The sequence below is a fragment of the Plectropomus leopardus genome, unplaced genomic scaffold (assembly GCF_008729295.1).
Source record: "Plectropomus leopardus isolate mb unplaced genomic scaffold, YSFRI_Pleo_2.0 unplaced_scaffold2500, whole genome shotgun sequence".
Lineage (NCBI taxonomy): Eukaryota > Metazoa > Chordata > Actinopteri > Perciformes > Serranidae > Plectropomus > Plectropomus leopardus.
In genome coordinates, this window is record NW_024627158.1 from 1 (window position 1) to 14,664 (window position 14,664).

A 14,664-nucleotide genomic window follows, 5' to 3' on the forward strand; every position below is an offset into this window, starting at 1 on the left:
TGCAGGAGGCCAGCGAGGCTTACCTGGTCGGCCTCTTTGAGGACACCAACCTGTGCGCCATCCACGCCAAGAGAGTCACCATCATGCCCAAAGACATCCAGCTGGCCCGTCGTATCCGCGGAGAGAGAGCTTAAATAATCTGCTGCTCCACAAACCACAACGGCTCTTTTAAGAGCCACCTCACTTCACTAAGAGCTCAATCCTAAATATTTAACACTTTATAATTAATAGTAAATCAACAAGTGCTACAAAGTGGCAATATCACAGAATAAAATGTCATGACAGGAGGTGATAACATGCCATGATTTGAAAATAGATGAAATAATTGGAGAGATTATCTTCAGTTCATGTCAAATGCTAAAGTCTTACAAGAAAACAATCAAATCAATTACTAGTAAATATGTATATGCTACAAAAAAAAAAAAAAAAAAAAAAAAAAAAAGAGCTGCTTCACTCTCCCTAAGAGCTCTAGGTGAAATTCAACAATTTACCATGAAGCACCCCTCTCTCCTACAGCCTTTGAATAGCCATCTAACTCTTTACACACCCAGCAGCGTTTAACAGTCCTAGTACAAAGTCCTGTTTGTTTTGTTTTTGTTAAATGAAATTTAATTGCACTTTCACCATGAAATGACCTGTCAAATAGAACCTGGCTACAAAGTGCCAACACAACAAAAGAAGATCAATAGGTAATTATTACCAACGCAATACTATACCATATAGTGAGAATGCATAATTAATGTGTTACTTTTGCACAATGCTTGTTTTCCCTTTTTAATAATTTTGAATAACATTCAGTGTTCAGTACAAAAATACATTCAAATAAAAGTGAGAAGAACGAAACAAAGTAAAATAAACTTACACACAGGTCTTTACACATGTAGTTACACATTTATAATAATTTAAAAAGTTGTAATATTTGTATAAAACGATAACTTATGTTGAGGTTAACTTTTAATTACATATCTTGAATTTTATTTATTTAATATAATCACAAAGCACGAGTGAAATATACTTGCCAATATATCTTTGGAAAACTCATTTTGAATTAGCAGCACATTGTACAGTTCATTCATTAATTGTGAAACAGCAGCAACAGCTTGCTTACCATCATGCACAAGCTTTTTGTCTCTCAGGACTCAACTCTTCATTAAAATGATACAGCTCTAAACTGACTCAACTAATTAAATAGCTTACTTATTAAAAAGTACATGAAATGTAAGAACCTAAACAGTGTTACTTAAACTTATGAGGTAGATCATATAGTAAGATCTGACAAAATTACTATTATTTAAATTTATATGGAAGTGTAAGTCTGTTGTTTTAGAAAAGCCTCTCATCTCAGGGAGGTGATAACGTACCATAAAGTGGAAAAGTGAAAAAAAAAAAGTATATCAGTTCTTGTCAGATTTTCTCATGAGTTAACATATCATTCAGAATGAGAGCAAGGTGACTCATTCAGTCACTAAAGATATGCTATTGCATCACAGCGTCATTTATTCACACAAATTTGAGCTCTGCGATGACGCGATGACGCATGAGTGCTGCTGTGAGAACATGATACACACAGAGAATCAACCATCAATCTGTTTTTAAAGCGCTCAGCGCCAAAGTCGCTGTCCAAGGTCCTGTCCTGTTTCTGCCACCAACACGCACTTATTTACTCTCTATCTTGTCTCGGCTGACATAGGATGTATGCAAAACAACTACACACAACAACTACATGGTATCCTAGACATAGTGGACAGAGGGAAAAAAAAAAAAAAACGTCCTCACAGGGACGGTGGCGCATGCGCGGTGGCTCTCAGAAGGAAACGAATCCTGTGCGAGCGACAGCACAGTAACATTTACATCCAGTGGATACAAAGAGACCAACCAGTTCTCATCCAGAGCTTATACGATTTTGGAAATCAATCCAATCGGTGAATATGCCTGAGACTACCGTGAAGGCGCCCAAAAAGGGCTCAAAGAAAGCCGTCTCTAAGTCGGTCAGCAAGACCGGCAAGAAGAAGAGAAAGACCAGGAAGGAGAGCTACGCTATCTACGTGTACAAGGTACTGAAGCAGGTCCACCCCGACACCGGTATCTCCTCTAAGGCCATGGGCATCATGAACTCGTTTGTGGGCGATATCTTCGAGCGTATCGCCGGTGAGGCCTCCCGTCTGGCTCACTACAACAAGCGCTCCACCATCACTTCCAGGGAGATCCAGACCGCCGTCCGCCTGCTGCTGCCCGGTGAGCTGGCCAAGCACGCCGTGTCTGAGGGGACCAAGGCAGTCACCAAGTACACCAGCTCCAAGTAAATCTGCTCTCACAGCAACAAACACAACGGCTCTTTTAAGAGCCACCCACTGCCTCTGAAGATATTTTCCACTATGATTGTTTTGACTTTTTAGGAGGATTTAAAAAAAAAAAAAAAAAAAAAAAGCAGTAACATAATACTTTCAACTATGATTCTTTTCTTTTCATTCTTGTTCTTTTTGGGGGGTAAAACAAAACGTGTTAAACAAGTAGGTGTTATAAAGCAGACTCCAATCGCTCGTAACGGCGTAGCAATGAGATGCACGATCCGAAGTCTGATAAACCTAAGAATTTAACCTTATAATTTATTGTTATTCTGTTTTAGTGCTGTCACAGTGTCAGAATATTTATCAGACTTGAAAACACGGAAAAGGAAGTTGATGCAGCTGCTCGCATTCACTGGATTGAAGACACGTGATTTTTGACAATATACTCTCGCAGGTAGTGTGGAGACATGAATGTACCTCCCAACCAGATTTTATTGATTGACACACCGGATATAATCACTTGTTACTGCAGCTCAGCGCAACGTGAAACAGGAATATAGAATACATATAAACATTGTGTATTTAGTAAGGGCCCTAGATATTTTTGGCATGACGACATGAGAAAGGACAACAGGTTGTCTTCTTGTCTCTTTCATCTCTGTTAGCGTTATTTAATACATTTGTTCATTTGCATATTTTACATAACCTACTGAGATCCAATGAGCTCACTCACTAATACTTCCACCCTACTTTCACCCTTGGCCAGATACTTTGGACAAGAAATGTAGTTTTTTTTTTTTTGTTTTTGCTGGGCGCTGGGGAACATATTGCATTCATGTGTTGTGATTTTCCCCATCTGATGTCATTTAATCAGTTTTCAACATAAAGGCAGCTATTTATACAAACCGTGTGTTTATCGCTCTCCTAAACTTGGTACAGTTGTTATTAAACAAAACTAATGTCTTAATTCCAAAGGAAAAGACTCTTTAAGCTGTTGTGGGTGGCTCTTAAAAGAGCCTTTTTGTAGAGAGTGATGATGAAACTGATGTTCGCTCACTTCTTCTTGGGTGCTGCCTTCTTGGCTTTGGGCTTGGCGGCCTTCTTTTGCGGGGGCTTTCTTGGCTGCGGGCTTTTTGGCCACCTTCTTAGGGCTCTTTGCTGCCTTTTTGGGGCTCTTGGCGGCCTTCTTGGGGCTCTTGGCTGGTTTCTTGGCCGCTGCGGGTTTCTTGGCCTTCTTGGGAGATTTCTTAGCGGCTGCTGGCTTCTTAGCTGCAGCTGCTTTGGGCTTTTTGGCCGCTGCGGGCTTCTTGGCTTTAGCAGCGGCTTTCTTAACGGGCTTCTTGGCCTTTGGAGGAGCAGCAGCCTTCTTGCTCATCTTGAAGGATCCGGAGGCCCCGGTCCCCTTGGTCTGCACCAGAGTGCCCTTCGCCACCAGAGACTTGATGGCGGTCTTGACGCGGACCTTGTTCTTTTCCACATCGTATCCTCCGGCAGCTAAAGCCTTCTTGAGGGCGGCCAAAGACACGCCGCCCCGCTCCTTGGATGCGGCCACAGCTTTAACGAGCAGCTCGTTGACGCTGGGACCGGCCTTCCTCGGTTGGAGACCTTCTTCTTGGCTGCTTTGGCCGGAGCGGCGGCGGCTGGAGCTGGAGCTTCTTCTGCCATGTTGTCCCGTAGTGCTGTTCCTCGTCAGGATAACAGAGAGTCAGACTGGACTGATGAAGAGCTCGGGGCACGAGGCTGCACTTAAACACACCATGAGAACCGTGGAGACTCAAGCGGCCCGCTGCTCCTCTGTGCAGCGTGAAAGCTGCAGCACTTGTGTTTTCTGAGCACTGATAAAAGCTGCAAAAGTCAAAGTGTGAGAGGTGCTGCAGGCTGACGGTGAAGCAGCAGATAGCGGACTTGTGTCTCTTCATATTCAAGTCATGTAGAGCTCTGAGGCTCTCTGCTTTTTGTCTGTGGAGCCTCCAAACCTCACCGATTCACCGCCGTCAGCAGCTCTGCTTGGCGGCTTTTCACACACTATTTCCCTCCGAAAATGATCAAAAATACATCATAGCTCCACTAAAAGCCGTTTTCCAGTTGCTCCACATGTTTGTTCAGAGACTCGGTGTAAAAACAACCGTCTGATGTTGATGATTTTGTAATAAAGTGAATTTTTTCTGGTCGCAGCAAACACACTGATGATGGCTGAGGCTTCTGGTGCAGCTCAGACAGACTTCTGTCAAAGCTGCTGTAACTGTCACACAAAACACACAATAAATTGCACAGATCTCATACTGACCGTGCAAAAATAATGCACATAAATTACATATAAAACATACTGCACACACCCCGTTGTTAAGACATCATGGAACTATTGCACAATCCCTGTAGTTTAAAACAGCATCGTTTAATAGTTTGGTAGTGGTAGGAACAAAAGAGGTTTTTAAAAAAAGTCAGGTTTGCAGGGGAAACTCTATCTTCTTCCAGAGGGCAGCAGCTTATATTCTGTGTGGAGATTATGTGTTGGGTTGGTCATTATCCTCTTAGCTTGCCGAAAAACAGACTGCTCATACATCGACTGGAGAGGCTGGTATTCCCTCCTTCCCATCACCATCATGGCAGTGTGTCGGCTACCAGATGAGAGAGCTTAGCTTTTACATGTACAGTGAGGTCACCATACCACTCTGATATCCCATATCTGAGCAAAATCTCTCTATTACATTATGATTAAAAAACAAAAAAAAACATAATTCTTCTTATTTATTTGAAATTTAGTTCTGAACTTCCTTAAAAAATCTCAGAGTAAAAGTTCAGATTCCTCAGGAAAGATAACAACTTGACTAAACCAGTAATGCTACGACAACAACAGCTAATACTACTACTATACTAGTAGTAGTAGCAGTAGTAGTAATAATAATATTAATTTCTAACAATTTGTTCATTAAGGTATTTATTTGCTAAGATAATGGACAGATTGGCTCATAAAGTGACACAGTGATGTTCAGTATTGTTCAATGACGGCAGTCTTACTTTAAGATAAAAATATCGCTGACAAAATACACGCACACACATATGTAAAAACATGCAGAGGCTGCAAACACATCCTCAAGGACAATACAAAGGTAAGAGTTCCTTGTGGCATACAGGGATAATTTTATGGAAATGAGTTTTCGGGAGCTGCTTAAAGCAAGGCGAAGATTCAGCATTTCTGATTTCAAGGAGAGGCTGATCCAGAGTTTGGGAACAACAACTGTAAAATCACAGAAGCACAATATATTATTGTTATTATTAAATCATTATAAATATATATTGTGATGTGATGTTATATGATGTGATTAATTAATATTAACAATATTTATAATTCTTCCATGACAGTTTTACAAAGTGCTCCACACATTACCACCACAGTTGTATTTAGGGATTGTTGGTGTTTAGTGGCCTTGGATTTAGTCAGCGAGGCCTCTAAATTCGAGTCTGAGCGTCTCAGGCTGCTTCTAAAACAGACATCTCTCTGGACTCTTCATTAAAAACCACATCGTCTGGTGCGCTGGGAGACAGATGTGCAAAGGTTCCTTGGTGACTGCTACAGAGAGGTTGAGTCTGGGCAGAAGGACTTGTAGTCTAGTTTTTACTTTGAATGTAACAATGTCACCAGTGTCTTTTTGTTTAATCTTCTCAGCTGTGTCTTTGCAGTTGGTGTTGTGTGTTTTTGGTTCCTCCTCAAAAGTCTGTTGAGTACTCGGCCTCGTTTATTAGCATTTGAATAGTCATCAGGATTTAACAGATACCTGTAACAGCAGGACCCCCGTCAGCAGCTCCTGCATGTGTGTGATTTCACACCTCAGAGTCGTTGCTTCAGACACTCCCTCCTCAGTTTCCTGCTTTTCATCAGGTATTGACCACGATCAACACGCTAAGGACATGAATAGAAACATTTTGTCCATTGTATTTCTTATTTATTTTTCTTTTTGAAAGCGTTTTAGCAAAACTTCTACCTTGGATTATGATGTGTTATCATTTTACATCATGTTACAATTTTCTATCTGTCCATCCATAAAAACACAGACACAAAGAAACTAGTGGGCAAGGAAGATTTATTTGTACAGAGGTGCAAAGATAGGAAAATAGAAGTAAATGAATTGAAGTCAAGTTCAAAAATAAATTTACAGTCATTACTGGATGGAGTTGGCAGCAAAAAGTAGCCTACAAGACAGACAAGTAGGCCTACTTATACTTTATTAACACTTAACACTGCCTGTAAGCATCAGCTCATGTGGGTCGGAGACCTGCTGTCCCTGATTCATGCTGCTGCTCAGCAGGTGGCGCTCAGCCACCAAAGAGTTAATCATCAACAAGCCCGCCTCTGTCTTCTTTCACGTCCTCAGACAGGATTTAAGTAGCCGGGAAAACTGGGTTAGTAGGTATTGAGTAGAAAGACTCTGACTATTGAAAATGTCTGGAAGAGGAAAGGGCGGTAAAGGACTCGGTAAAGGAGGCGCTAAGCGTCACCGCAAAGTCCTCCGTGATAACATCCAGGGAATCACCAAACCCGCTATCCGCCGTCTGGCTCGCCGTGGCGGAGTGAAGCGTATCTCCGGTCTGATCTACGAGGAGACCCGCGGTGTGTTGAAGGTTTTCCTGGAGAACGTCATCCGTGACGCCGTCACCTACACCGAGCACGCCAAGAGGAAGACCGTGACCGCCATGGATGTGGTGTATGCTCTGAAGAGGCAGGGCCGCACTCTGTACGGCTTCGGCGGTTAAACTCCTTCATATCTGCGGAGAAACTAAACTAAATTAAAGGCCCTTTTAAGGGCCACCCATATATTCACAAAGAGCTGACTCCCTTTTCATAATTTTATCACTATTGGTGTTATTTTTTGTTATATTATGTTGTGTTGTTTGCTTAATTTGGTTGTTGCCAGTCACAGGTTTACACAGTTTTACCACATGCATAAATAGATTTTTTTTTTTTTTTAGGTAAAGCTACAAAATAAATTAAAGTGCTGTCCAAGGTGCTAGTGTACAACTTTACATGGCATCAACTTTTTTTTTTTTTTTTTTTTTTAAACTTAAAAAAAGCATACTTTCACTGCTGTCCCACTTACACAATACTATTTGATCTGGGTGAGAAGTAGTGTGCATTAAATTTAGTGCACTGATACAGATCTTAAGTTTGGAACCAAGCCCTTGATTGGTTTTATTACTGCAATTGTTATGTTTGTTTTTTTTTTACACACACAGTTGAGTTTGCAGTGGAAACACCTGCTGAGTATTGTCACTTACTCTCTCTTTCACTCTGTTGTCATGTTGGCTGTCGGTTGTTGGTTGGTTGTCACAATTTAAACAGGTCTCAATAATTGATGTTAAAAGTGCTGCTCTGCATGTGTATATATGCACAGCGTCTCACAATCTAAAATATTGTATACTTTGCAAATGAATAATAGAATTTATAGAATTAATAATTAATAGAGTTATTGTTACAATTTCTTAAATGAGAGTGGGTTTTTTGTGTTTTTTAATAATGTTCAAATGATTTGTTCAGTGTTATAACCATTTGTGATAGAAGTAAACTGTGATATATATTATATATTCCAATAATATATATATATATATAATATATATATATATATATATATATATATATATATATATCCTTTTAATTTAACCAGGTAAAGGACTCATTGAGATTTAAAAATCTCTTTTCCAAGGGTGACTTGGCCAAGAGGGCAGCTTAAAACAAGGTTACAACACTAAATACAGACAAATACAACTATCACAGCAGTGTACAATGCACAGTGCTATTCGCGGTATCCACAGCCAGTAATAAAACGTAAAGCACAATTGTAAACTGTGTCTTTAGGCAATGATCAGGTGCATTCATAAAAAGCAGATCACCATAATCCAACTAGGTAAAAATAATGCAGAGATCATGTGTTTCCTTGACTGAAGTGAATAACAGGATTTATTTCTGAAAAGGAAACTTAACTTTGAGCTTCAGCTTAGAAACAAGTTTATCAGTGTGAGGTGTGAATGACAAAGTTCGGTCAATAGTACAAACCCCAATTCCAATGAAGTTGGGACATTGTGCAAAACATAAATAAAAAAAAGTTAAAAGTACAGCTTCTCTCAGAATACAATGATTTGTAAATCCGTTTCAACCCATATGTAATTAAATACACTACAAAGACAAAATATTGTTCAAACTAATCATCTTTATGGTTTTTAATTCATTTTGAATTTGATGCTGCAACAGGTTCAAAGGAAGCTGGGATAGGGGCAACAAAAGACTGGGAAATTTGAGGAATTCTCAAAAAAAAACTTGCTTGATCATTCCACAGGTGAACAGGTTAACTGCAAACAGATGATGTAATCTTGATTTGGTATAAAAAGGATCATCCCCAAAAGGCTCAGTCATTCACACAAGCAAGGACAGGGCTGAGCAGCTGCCTTAGCAAATAGTCTAACAGTTTAAGAACGACATTTCTCAATGAACAATTGCAAAAAAAATTTAGGGATTTCATCGTCTATAGTCCATAAAATCATCAAAGGATTCAGAGAATCAGGAAAAAATCTCTGCATGCAAGTTGCAAGGCCAAAAACAGACATTGAATGCCTGTGACCTTTGATCCCCTCAGGCGACACTGCATTAAAAAACCGACATTATTCTGTAAAGGAAATTACCACGTTGACTCAGGAACGCGCTTCGGAAAACCATTGTCAGTTAATACAGTTTCACCGCTTGTAAGTTAAAACTTTACCATGCAAAGTGAAAGCCATACATCAACAACACCCAGAAATGCCACCAGCTTCCCTGGGCCAAAGCATCTGAGATGGACTGACGCAAAGTGGAGAAGTGTGCTGTGGTCTGATGAGTCCACATTTCAAATTGTCTTTTATCATGGATGTCATGTCCTCCTGGCCAAAGAGGAAAAGGACCATCCAGACTGTTATCAGTGCAAAGTTCAAAAGCCAGCATCTGTGATGGTATGGGGGTGTGTTAGTGCCCATGCCATGGGCACCATTAATGCTGAAAGGTACATACGGGTTTGGAGTAATATATGCTGCCATCCAAGCAACGTCTTTTTCAGGGACGTCCCTGCTTGTTTCAGCAAGACAATGCCAGCCACATCAATTAAAGGCAGGTGTGCTAAATTGAGCAGAAGACGCCAAGAGGATTGTAGCCTCTACACACGTGTTACAACAGTGTGGCTTTGTAGTAAAAGAGTGCAGGTACTAGACTGGCCTGCCTGCAGTCCAGACCTGTCTCCCATTGAAAATTATGAAGTGCAAAATACGACAACGGAGACCCCGGACTGTTGGGCAACTGAAGTCGTACATCAAGCAAGCAAGAAAAAATTCCACCTACAAAGCTTCAACAATTAGTGTCCTCAGTTCCCAAACGCGTATTAAGTATTGTTTAAAAGGAAAGGTGATGTAACACAGTGGTAAACATGCCCCTGTCCCAACGTATTTAGAACGTCTTGCAGGCATCAAATTCAAAATGAGTGAATATTTGCTAAAAAAAAAAAAAAAAAATAAAGTTTATCAGCTTGAACATTAAATATCTTCACTTTCCAGTGTATTCAATTGAATATAGGTTGAAAAAGGATTTGCAAATCATTGTATTCTGTTTTATTTACATTTTACACAATGTCCCAACTTCATTGGAATTGAGGTTTGTAATACCAGATCTTTGTGTTTTAGCTTACGCAAAAAAAAAATTAAATACTTAAAGGTGTTAACCATTTCAGTTTCAACTCCTTGGGCAGATAGGATCATAGGAAGAGTAGATAGGAGTTTTTTTTAACATTTGAAAAGAGCATGACTTTAAATTTGTCTGCATTTAAAACAAGCTTGAGTTGAGTCAAATGGGACTGATGGGACAACATCAAAGGCAGACTGCAGAAAAGTTTGGGCTGGTGAGGGAATAGCTTTAAAATCTACAGAGGTTTTCAAACAGTTAAAACTAGTAAGATCAGGACCGGATTGGGTTGCACATTCCCTGAGAGAAGAAACAATAAGACAATCAGACATGTTCTTCTTGCTGAGTTTTGGGTTTGCAAGAAAATGAGTATTTCTAACCCCTGATTTATTTGGATTAAACAGGTAGATTGAGGACAGCCAGTTATAAGGACTAAAAAATTTTAACAAGATGGGGAACGGTTATGGGATCCACAGACATTTGTGTTGGCCCGTTTTGGAAAAATATGAAATTTCAGTTTGTGTAATAAAAAAAGAGGCACATTTTGGTCTCCACATCTTCCATGCACCTCATGTGGACAGAGCACAGTAAATAAAATTGAAAAAGAGGTACAGAAAGAAAATTCATGCTGCGGTTGTGCCAGAAATATGGGTTTTGAAGAAGTTAGCCAGTGCAGATAAAATCCCACCTGGCTGTCAATATATACAATTCTTTATATGTCCGAACTGTTATGACCTTGAACCTTTATTTATTTAAAATCAGGGCTCGTCCGGATATTTGAACCCGGGACCTCTCGCACCCTAAAATGAGAATCATACCCCTAGACCAACGAGCCATGTCCATCTATGAAGACTGTGGTGTAAAATTCCTCCCCTGTTATTTCCAGCTCTGCAGTTTGACTCTTTTTGGTGATGTGGCAGCTTGAAGACTCATTCTTCTGCCCAAACAGCGCCCTCTGCTGCACAACATGTAACATCTCACTCAGCTCTTGTCCTCTGAGCTCCGCACATCATTCTCCTGTAGAGCTGAGCCTCATCTGGGACTTTATTTTAGTATCTGACATCAACACCTGCTGCTGCTGCGTGTTTCATGGTGCCTGTGAGGCAGCCTCAAACATACACACCTCAGCTCAAAAACTCTCAATTTTAAGAGTGTTATATGTCTGCTGTCTCTCCTTCAACTCTGAGAAGAGTTCACACTCATCCAGACGATCTTACACATGACACACACACACACACACACACACACACACAACACACACACACACGCACACACACACACACACTCTCACACACACTTTTTTTTTTTTTTTTTTTTTATTTTTTTAAAGTCTCTTGAACGCATCACTTTACCTGCGGCTCGGGATCATTAAAGGCAGGTGTGCTAAATCAGTCGAGCAGAAGACGCCAAGAGGATTGTAGCCTCTAACCGCCGTGTGTTAAGTTAATTCTACGTTTTATTGTTTGTTTGATTAATTTAGATTTAAAGTTAGTTTATCGCCTTGTTGATTTGAACGTTAAAGTTCTATTTGACGCGACAGAAAATGAGTTTCGGCTCGTTCAGCAGCTCTCCACACATCCTGCAAATCCATGGACACCTGAAGCTCCGTGGATCATCTAACAGTGAGTACAAGCACACACACAGCGAGGTGGTTTTATCTACAGTCTGTGAGCGGCTAATTGCAGATTATTTGGGATCCATAATACGGTTATGATTTAAGAAACCGCCTTTAAAGCTTATCAACGACAAGGAATGCGCAAAATTGTATCGTGAACATCTCCTTTATTATTTTAATGAAGGACCCTGACAATAAACACGACCCATGTGTTTAATTGAAAAACTATCTCCACTCATTTATTAACACAATACTCAACAAGTAACATTTGAACACAAGAGAAATGCTTTGTATCGGCGAAATATTGTTAGTACATGAGAGAGGCATTTGAAACATAGCTCTTGAGGTTTTTAGGTGGCTCTTAAAAGAGCCTTTTTGGGGGGCGATTTGCAGCAGTGATCGAGTGTGTCGGTTTACTTCTTGGGGGCCTTCTCGGTCTTCTTGGGCAGCAGAACAGCCTGGATGTTGGGCAGCACGCCGCCCTGAGCGATGGTCACTCCTCCCAGCAGCTTGTTGAGCTCCTCGTCGTTGCGGACAGCCAGCTGCAGGTGACGGGGGATGATACGGGTCTTCTTGTTGTCGCGGGCAGCGTTTCCGGCCAACTCCAGGATCTCAGCGGTCAGGTACTCCAGCACAGCCGCCAGGTAGACGGGGGCGCCGGCACCGACGCGCTCCGCATAGTTTCCTTTGCGCAGCAGTCTGTGGACACGACCGACTGGGAACTGGAGCCCAGCACGGGAGGAGCGGGTCTTTGCCTTAGCTCTGGCTTTGCCACCGGTTTTTCCGCGACCACTCATACTGATGATTTCTGGAGTTCAGACTCAGAGAAAATGTGACTTCAGCGATCGAGACCCTCCTCTATATACCCACAGAGCGCAGGACGGTCCAGTCAGACCAACCAGAAAAGAGGCTGAAGCAGAGCAGCGGGGCAGTGAGTTTTGGCGGACTTTTTGAAAGTATTCTTCGGCCAATAAGCAGCGGAGATTGGGGCGGTGGGTCGCTCCTCGAGGCGGTGCTGAGCTCCAGGAGGGGCCGCTCACCAATCAGGAGGCGGAGGACTGAAGCAGCGTCACCGTCTGACAGCCGGTCCCACAGTTTAAGAGCAGCGTTTCTGCTCTTTCAGCTGCACATTTCTACTGTTAGCAGAGAAAGAAGAAATCATGGCAAGAACCAAGCAGACCGCTCGTAAATCCACCGGAGGCAAAGCTCCCAGGAAGCAGCTGGCCACCAAGGCTGCTCGTAAGAGCGCCCCGGCCACCGGCGGAGTGAAGAAGCCTCACCGTTACAGGCCCCGGTACCGTGGCTCTCCGTGAGATCCGTCGCTACCAGAAATCCACCGAGCTGCTGATCCGCAAGCTGCCCTTCCAGCGCCTGGTCCGTGAAATCGCTCAGGATTTCAAGACCGACCTGCGCTTCCAGAGCTCCGCTGTCATGGCTCTGCAGGAGGCCAGCGAGGCTTACCTGGTCGGCCTCTTCGAGGACACCAATCTGTGCGCCATCCACGCCAAGAGAGTCACCATCATGCCCAAAGACATCCAGCTGGCCCGTCGTATCCGTGGAGAGAGAGCTTAAATTATCTGCTGCTCCACAAACCACAACGGCTCTTTTAAGAGCCACCTCACTTCACTGAGAGCTCAGTCCTAAATATTTAACACTTTATAATTAATAGTAAATCAACAAGTGCTACAAAGTGGCAATATCACAGAATAAAACGTCATGACAGGAGGTGATAACATGCCATGATTTGAAAATAGATGAAATCATTGGAGAGATTATCTTCAGTTCATGTCAAATGCTAAAGTCTTACAAGAAAACAATCAAATCAATTACTAGTAAATATGTATATGCTACAAAAAAAAAAAAAAAAAAAAAAAAAAAAAGAGCTGCTTCACTCTCCCTAAGAGCTCTAGTATGAACACATCAGTGAAATTCAACAATTTACCATGAAGTACCCCTCTCTCCGACAGCCTTTGAATAGCCATCTAACACACCCAGCAGCGTTTAACAGTCCTAGTACAAAGTCCTGTTTGTTTTGTTTTTGTTAAATGAAATTTAATTGCACTTTCACCATGAAATGACCTGTCAAATAGAACCTGGCTACAAAGTGCCAACACAACAAAAGAAGATCAATAGGTAATTATTACCAACGCAATACTATACCATATAGTGAGAATGCATAATTAATGTGTTACTTTTGCACAATGCTTGTTTTCCCTTTTTAATAATTTTGAATAACATTCAGTGTTCAGTACAAAAATACATTCAAATAAAAGTGAGAAGAACGAAACAAAGTAAAATAAACTTACACACAGGTCTTTACACATGTAGTTACACATTTATAATAATTTAAAAAGTTGTAATATTTGTATAAAACGATAACTTATGTTGAGGTTAACTTTTAATTACATATCTTGAATTTTATTTATTTAATATAATCACAAAGCACATGAGTGAAATATACTTGCCAATATATCTTTGGAAAACTCATTTTGAATTAGCAGCACATTGTACAGTTCATTCATTAATTGTGAAACAGCAGCAACAGCTTGCTTACCATCATGCACAAGCTTTTTGTCTCTCAGGACTCAACTCTTCATTAAAATGATACAGCTCTAAATTGACTCAACTAATTAAATAGCTTACTTATTAAAAAGTACATGAAATGTAAGAACCTAAACAGTGTTACTTAAACTTATGAGGTAGATCATATAGTAAGATCTGACAAAATTACTATTATTTAAATTTATATGGAAGTGTAAGTCTGTTGTTTTAGAAAAGCCTCTCATCTCAGGGAGGTGATAACGTACCATAAAGTGAAAAAAAAAAGTATATCAGTTCTTGTCAGATTTTCTCATGAGTTAACATATCATTCAGAATGAGAGCAAGGTGACTCATTCAGTCACTAAAGATATGCTATTGCATCACAGCGTCATTTATTCACACAAATTTGAGCTCTGCGATGACGCGATGACGCATGAGTGCTGCTGTGAGAACATGATACACACAGAGAATCAACCATCAATCTGTTTTTAAAGCGCTCAGCGCCAAAGTCGCTGTCCAAGGTCCTG

General features: G+C 41.0%; 3 protein-coding genes and 2 pseudogenes across 3 annotated transcripts; 3 read left to right on the forward strand and 2 right to left on the reverse strand.

Moving 5' to 3' along the window:
• The first annotated feature begins 1,741 nt into the window (after nt 1-1,741).
• On the forward strand, nt 1,742-13,168 carry LOC121966545 (annotated as a pseudogene).
• Nucleotides 1,929-2,309, forward strand: LOC121966548 (histone H2B 1/2-like). The gene has a single exon (XM_042516625.1). The coding sequence runs from the start codon at nt 1,929-1,931 to the stop codon at nt 2,301-2,303; it is 375 nt and encodes a 124-aa protein (XP_042372559.1). The 3' UTR covers nt 2,304-2,309.
• Nucleotides 3,294-3,953, reverse strand: LOC121966546 (annotated as a pseudogene).
• On the forward strand, nt 6,725-7,040 carry LOC121966549 (histone H4). Its single transcript, XM_042516626.1, has one exon. The coding sequence runs from the start codon at nt 6,729-6,731 to the stop codon at nt 7,038-7,040; it is 312 nt and encodes a 103-aa protein (XP_042372560.1). The 5' UTR covers nt 6,725-6,728.
• LOC121966547 (histone H2A) lies at nt 11,978-12,397 on the reverse strand. Its single transcript, XM_042516624.1, has one exon. The coding sequence runs from the start codon at nt 12,391-12,393 to the stop codon at nt 12,010-12,012; it is 384 nt and encodes a 127-aa protein (XP_042372558.1). The 5' UTR covers nt 12,394-12,397; the 3' UTR covers nt 11,978-12,009.
• Nucleotides 13,169-14,664: the final 1,496 nt, after the last annotated feature.

Coding starts and splice junctions, on each gene's coding strand:
- LOC121966547 (XM_042516624.1), bottom strand. CDS start 12,393: ATGAGTGGTCGCGGAAAAACCGGTGGCAAAGCCAGAGCTAAGGCAAAG.
- LOC121966548 (XM_042516625.1), top strand. CDS start 1,929: ATGCCTGAGACTACCGTGAAGGCGCCCAAAAAGGGCTCAAAGAAAGCC.
- LOC121966549 (XM_042516626.1), top strand. CDS start 6,729: ATGTCTGGAAGAGGAAAGGGCGGTAAAGGACTCGGTAAAGGAGGCGCT.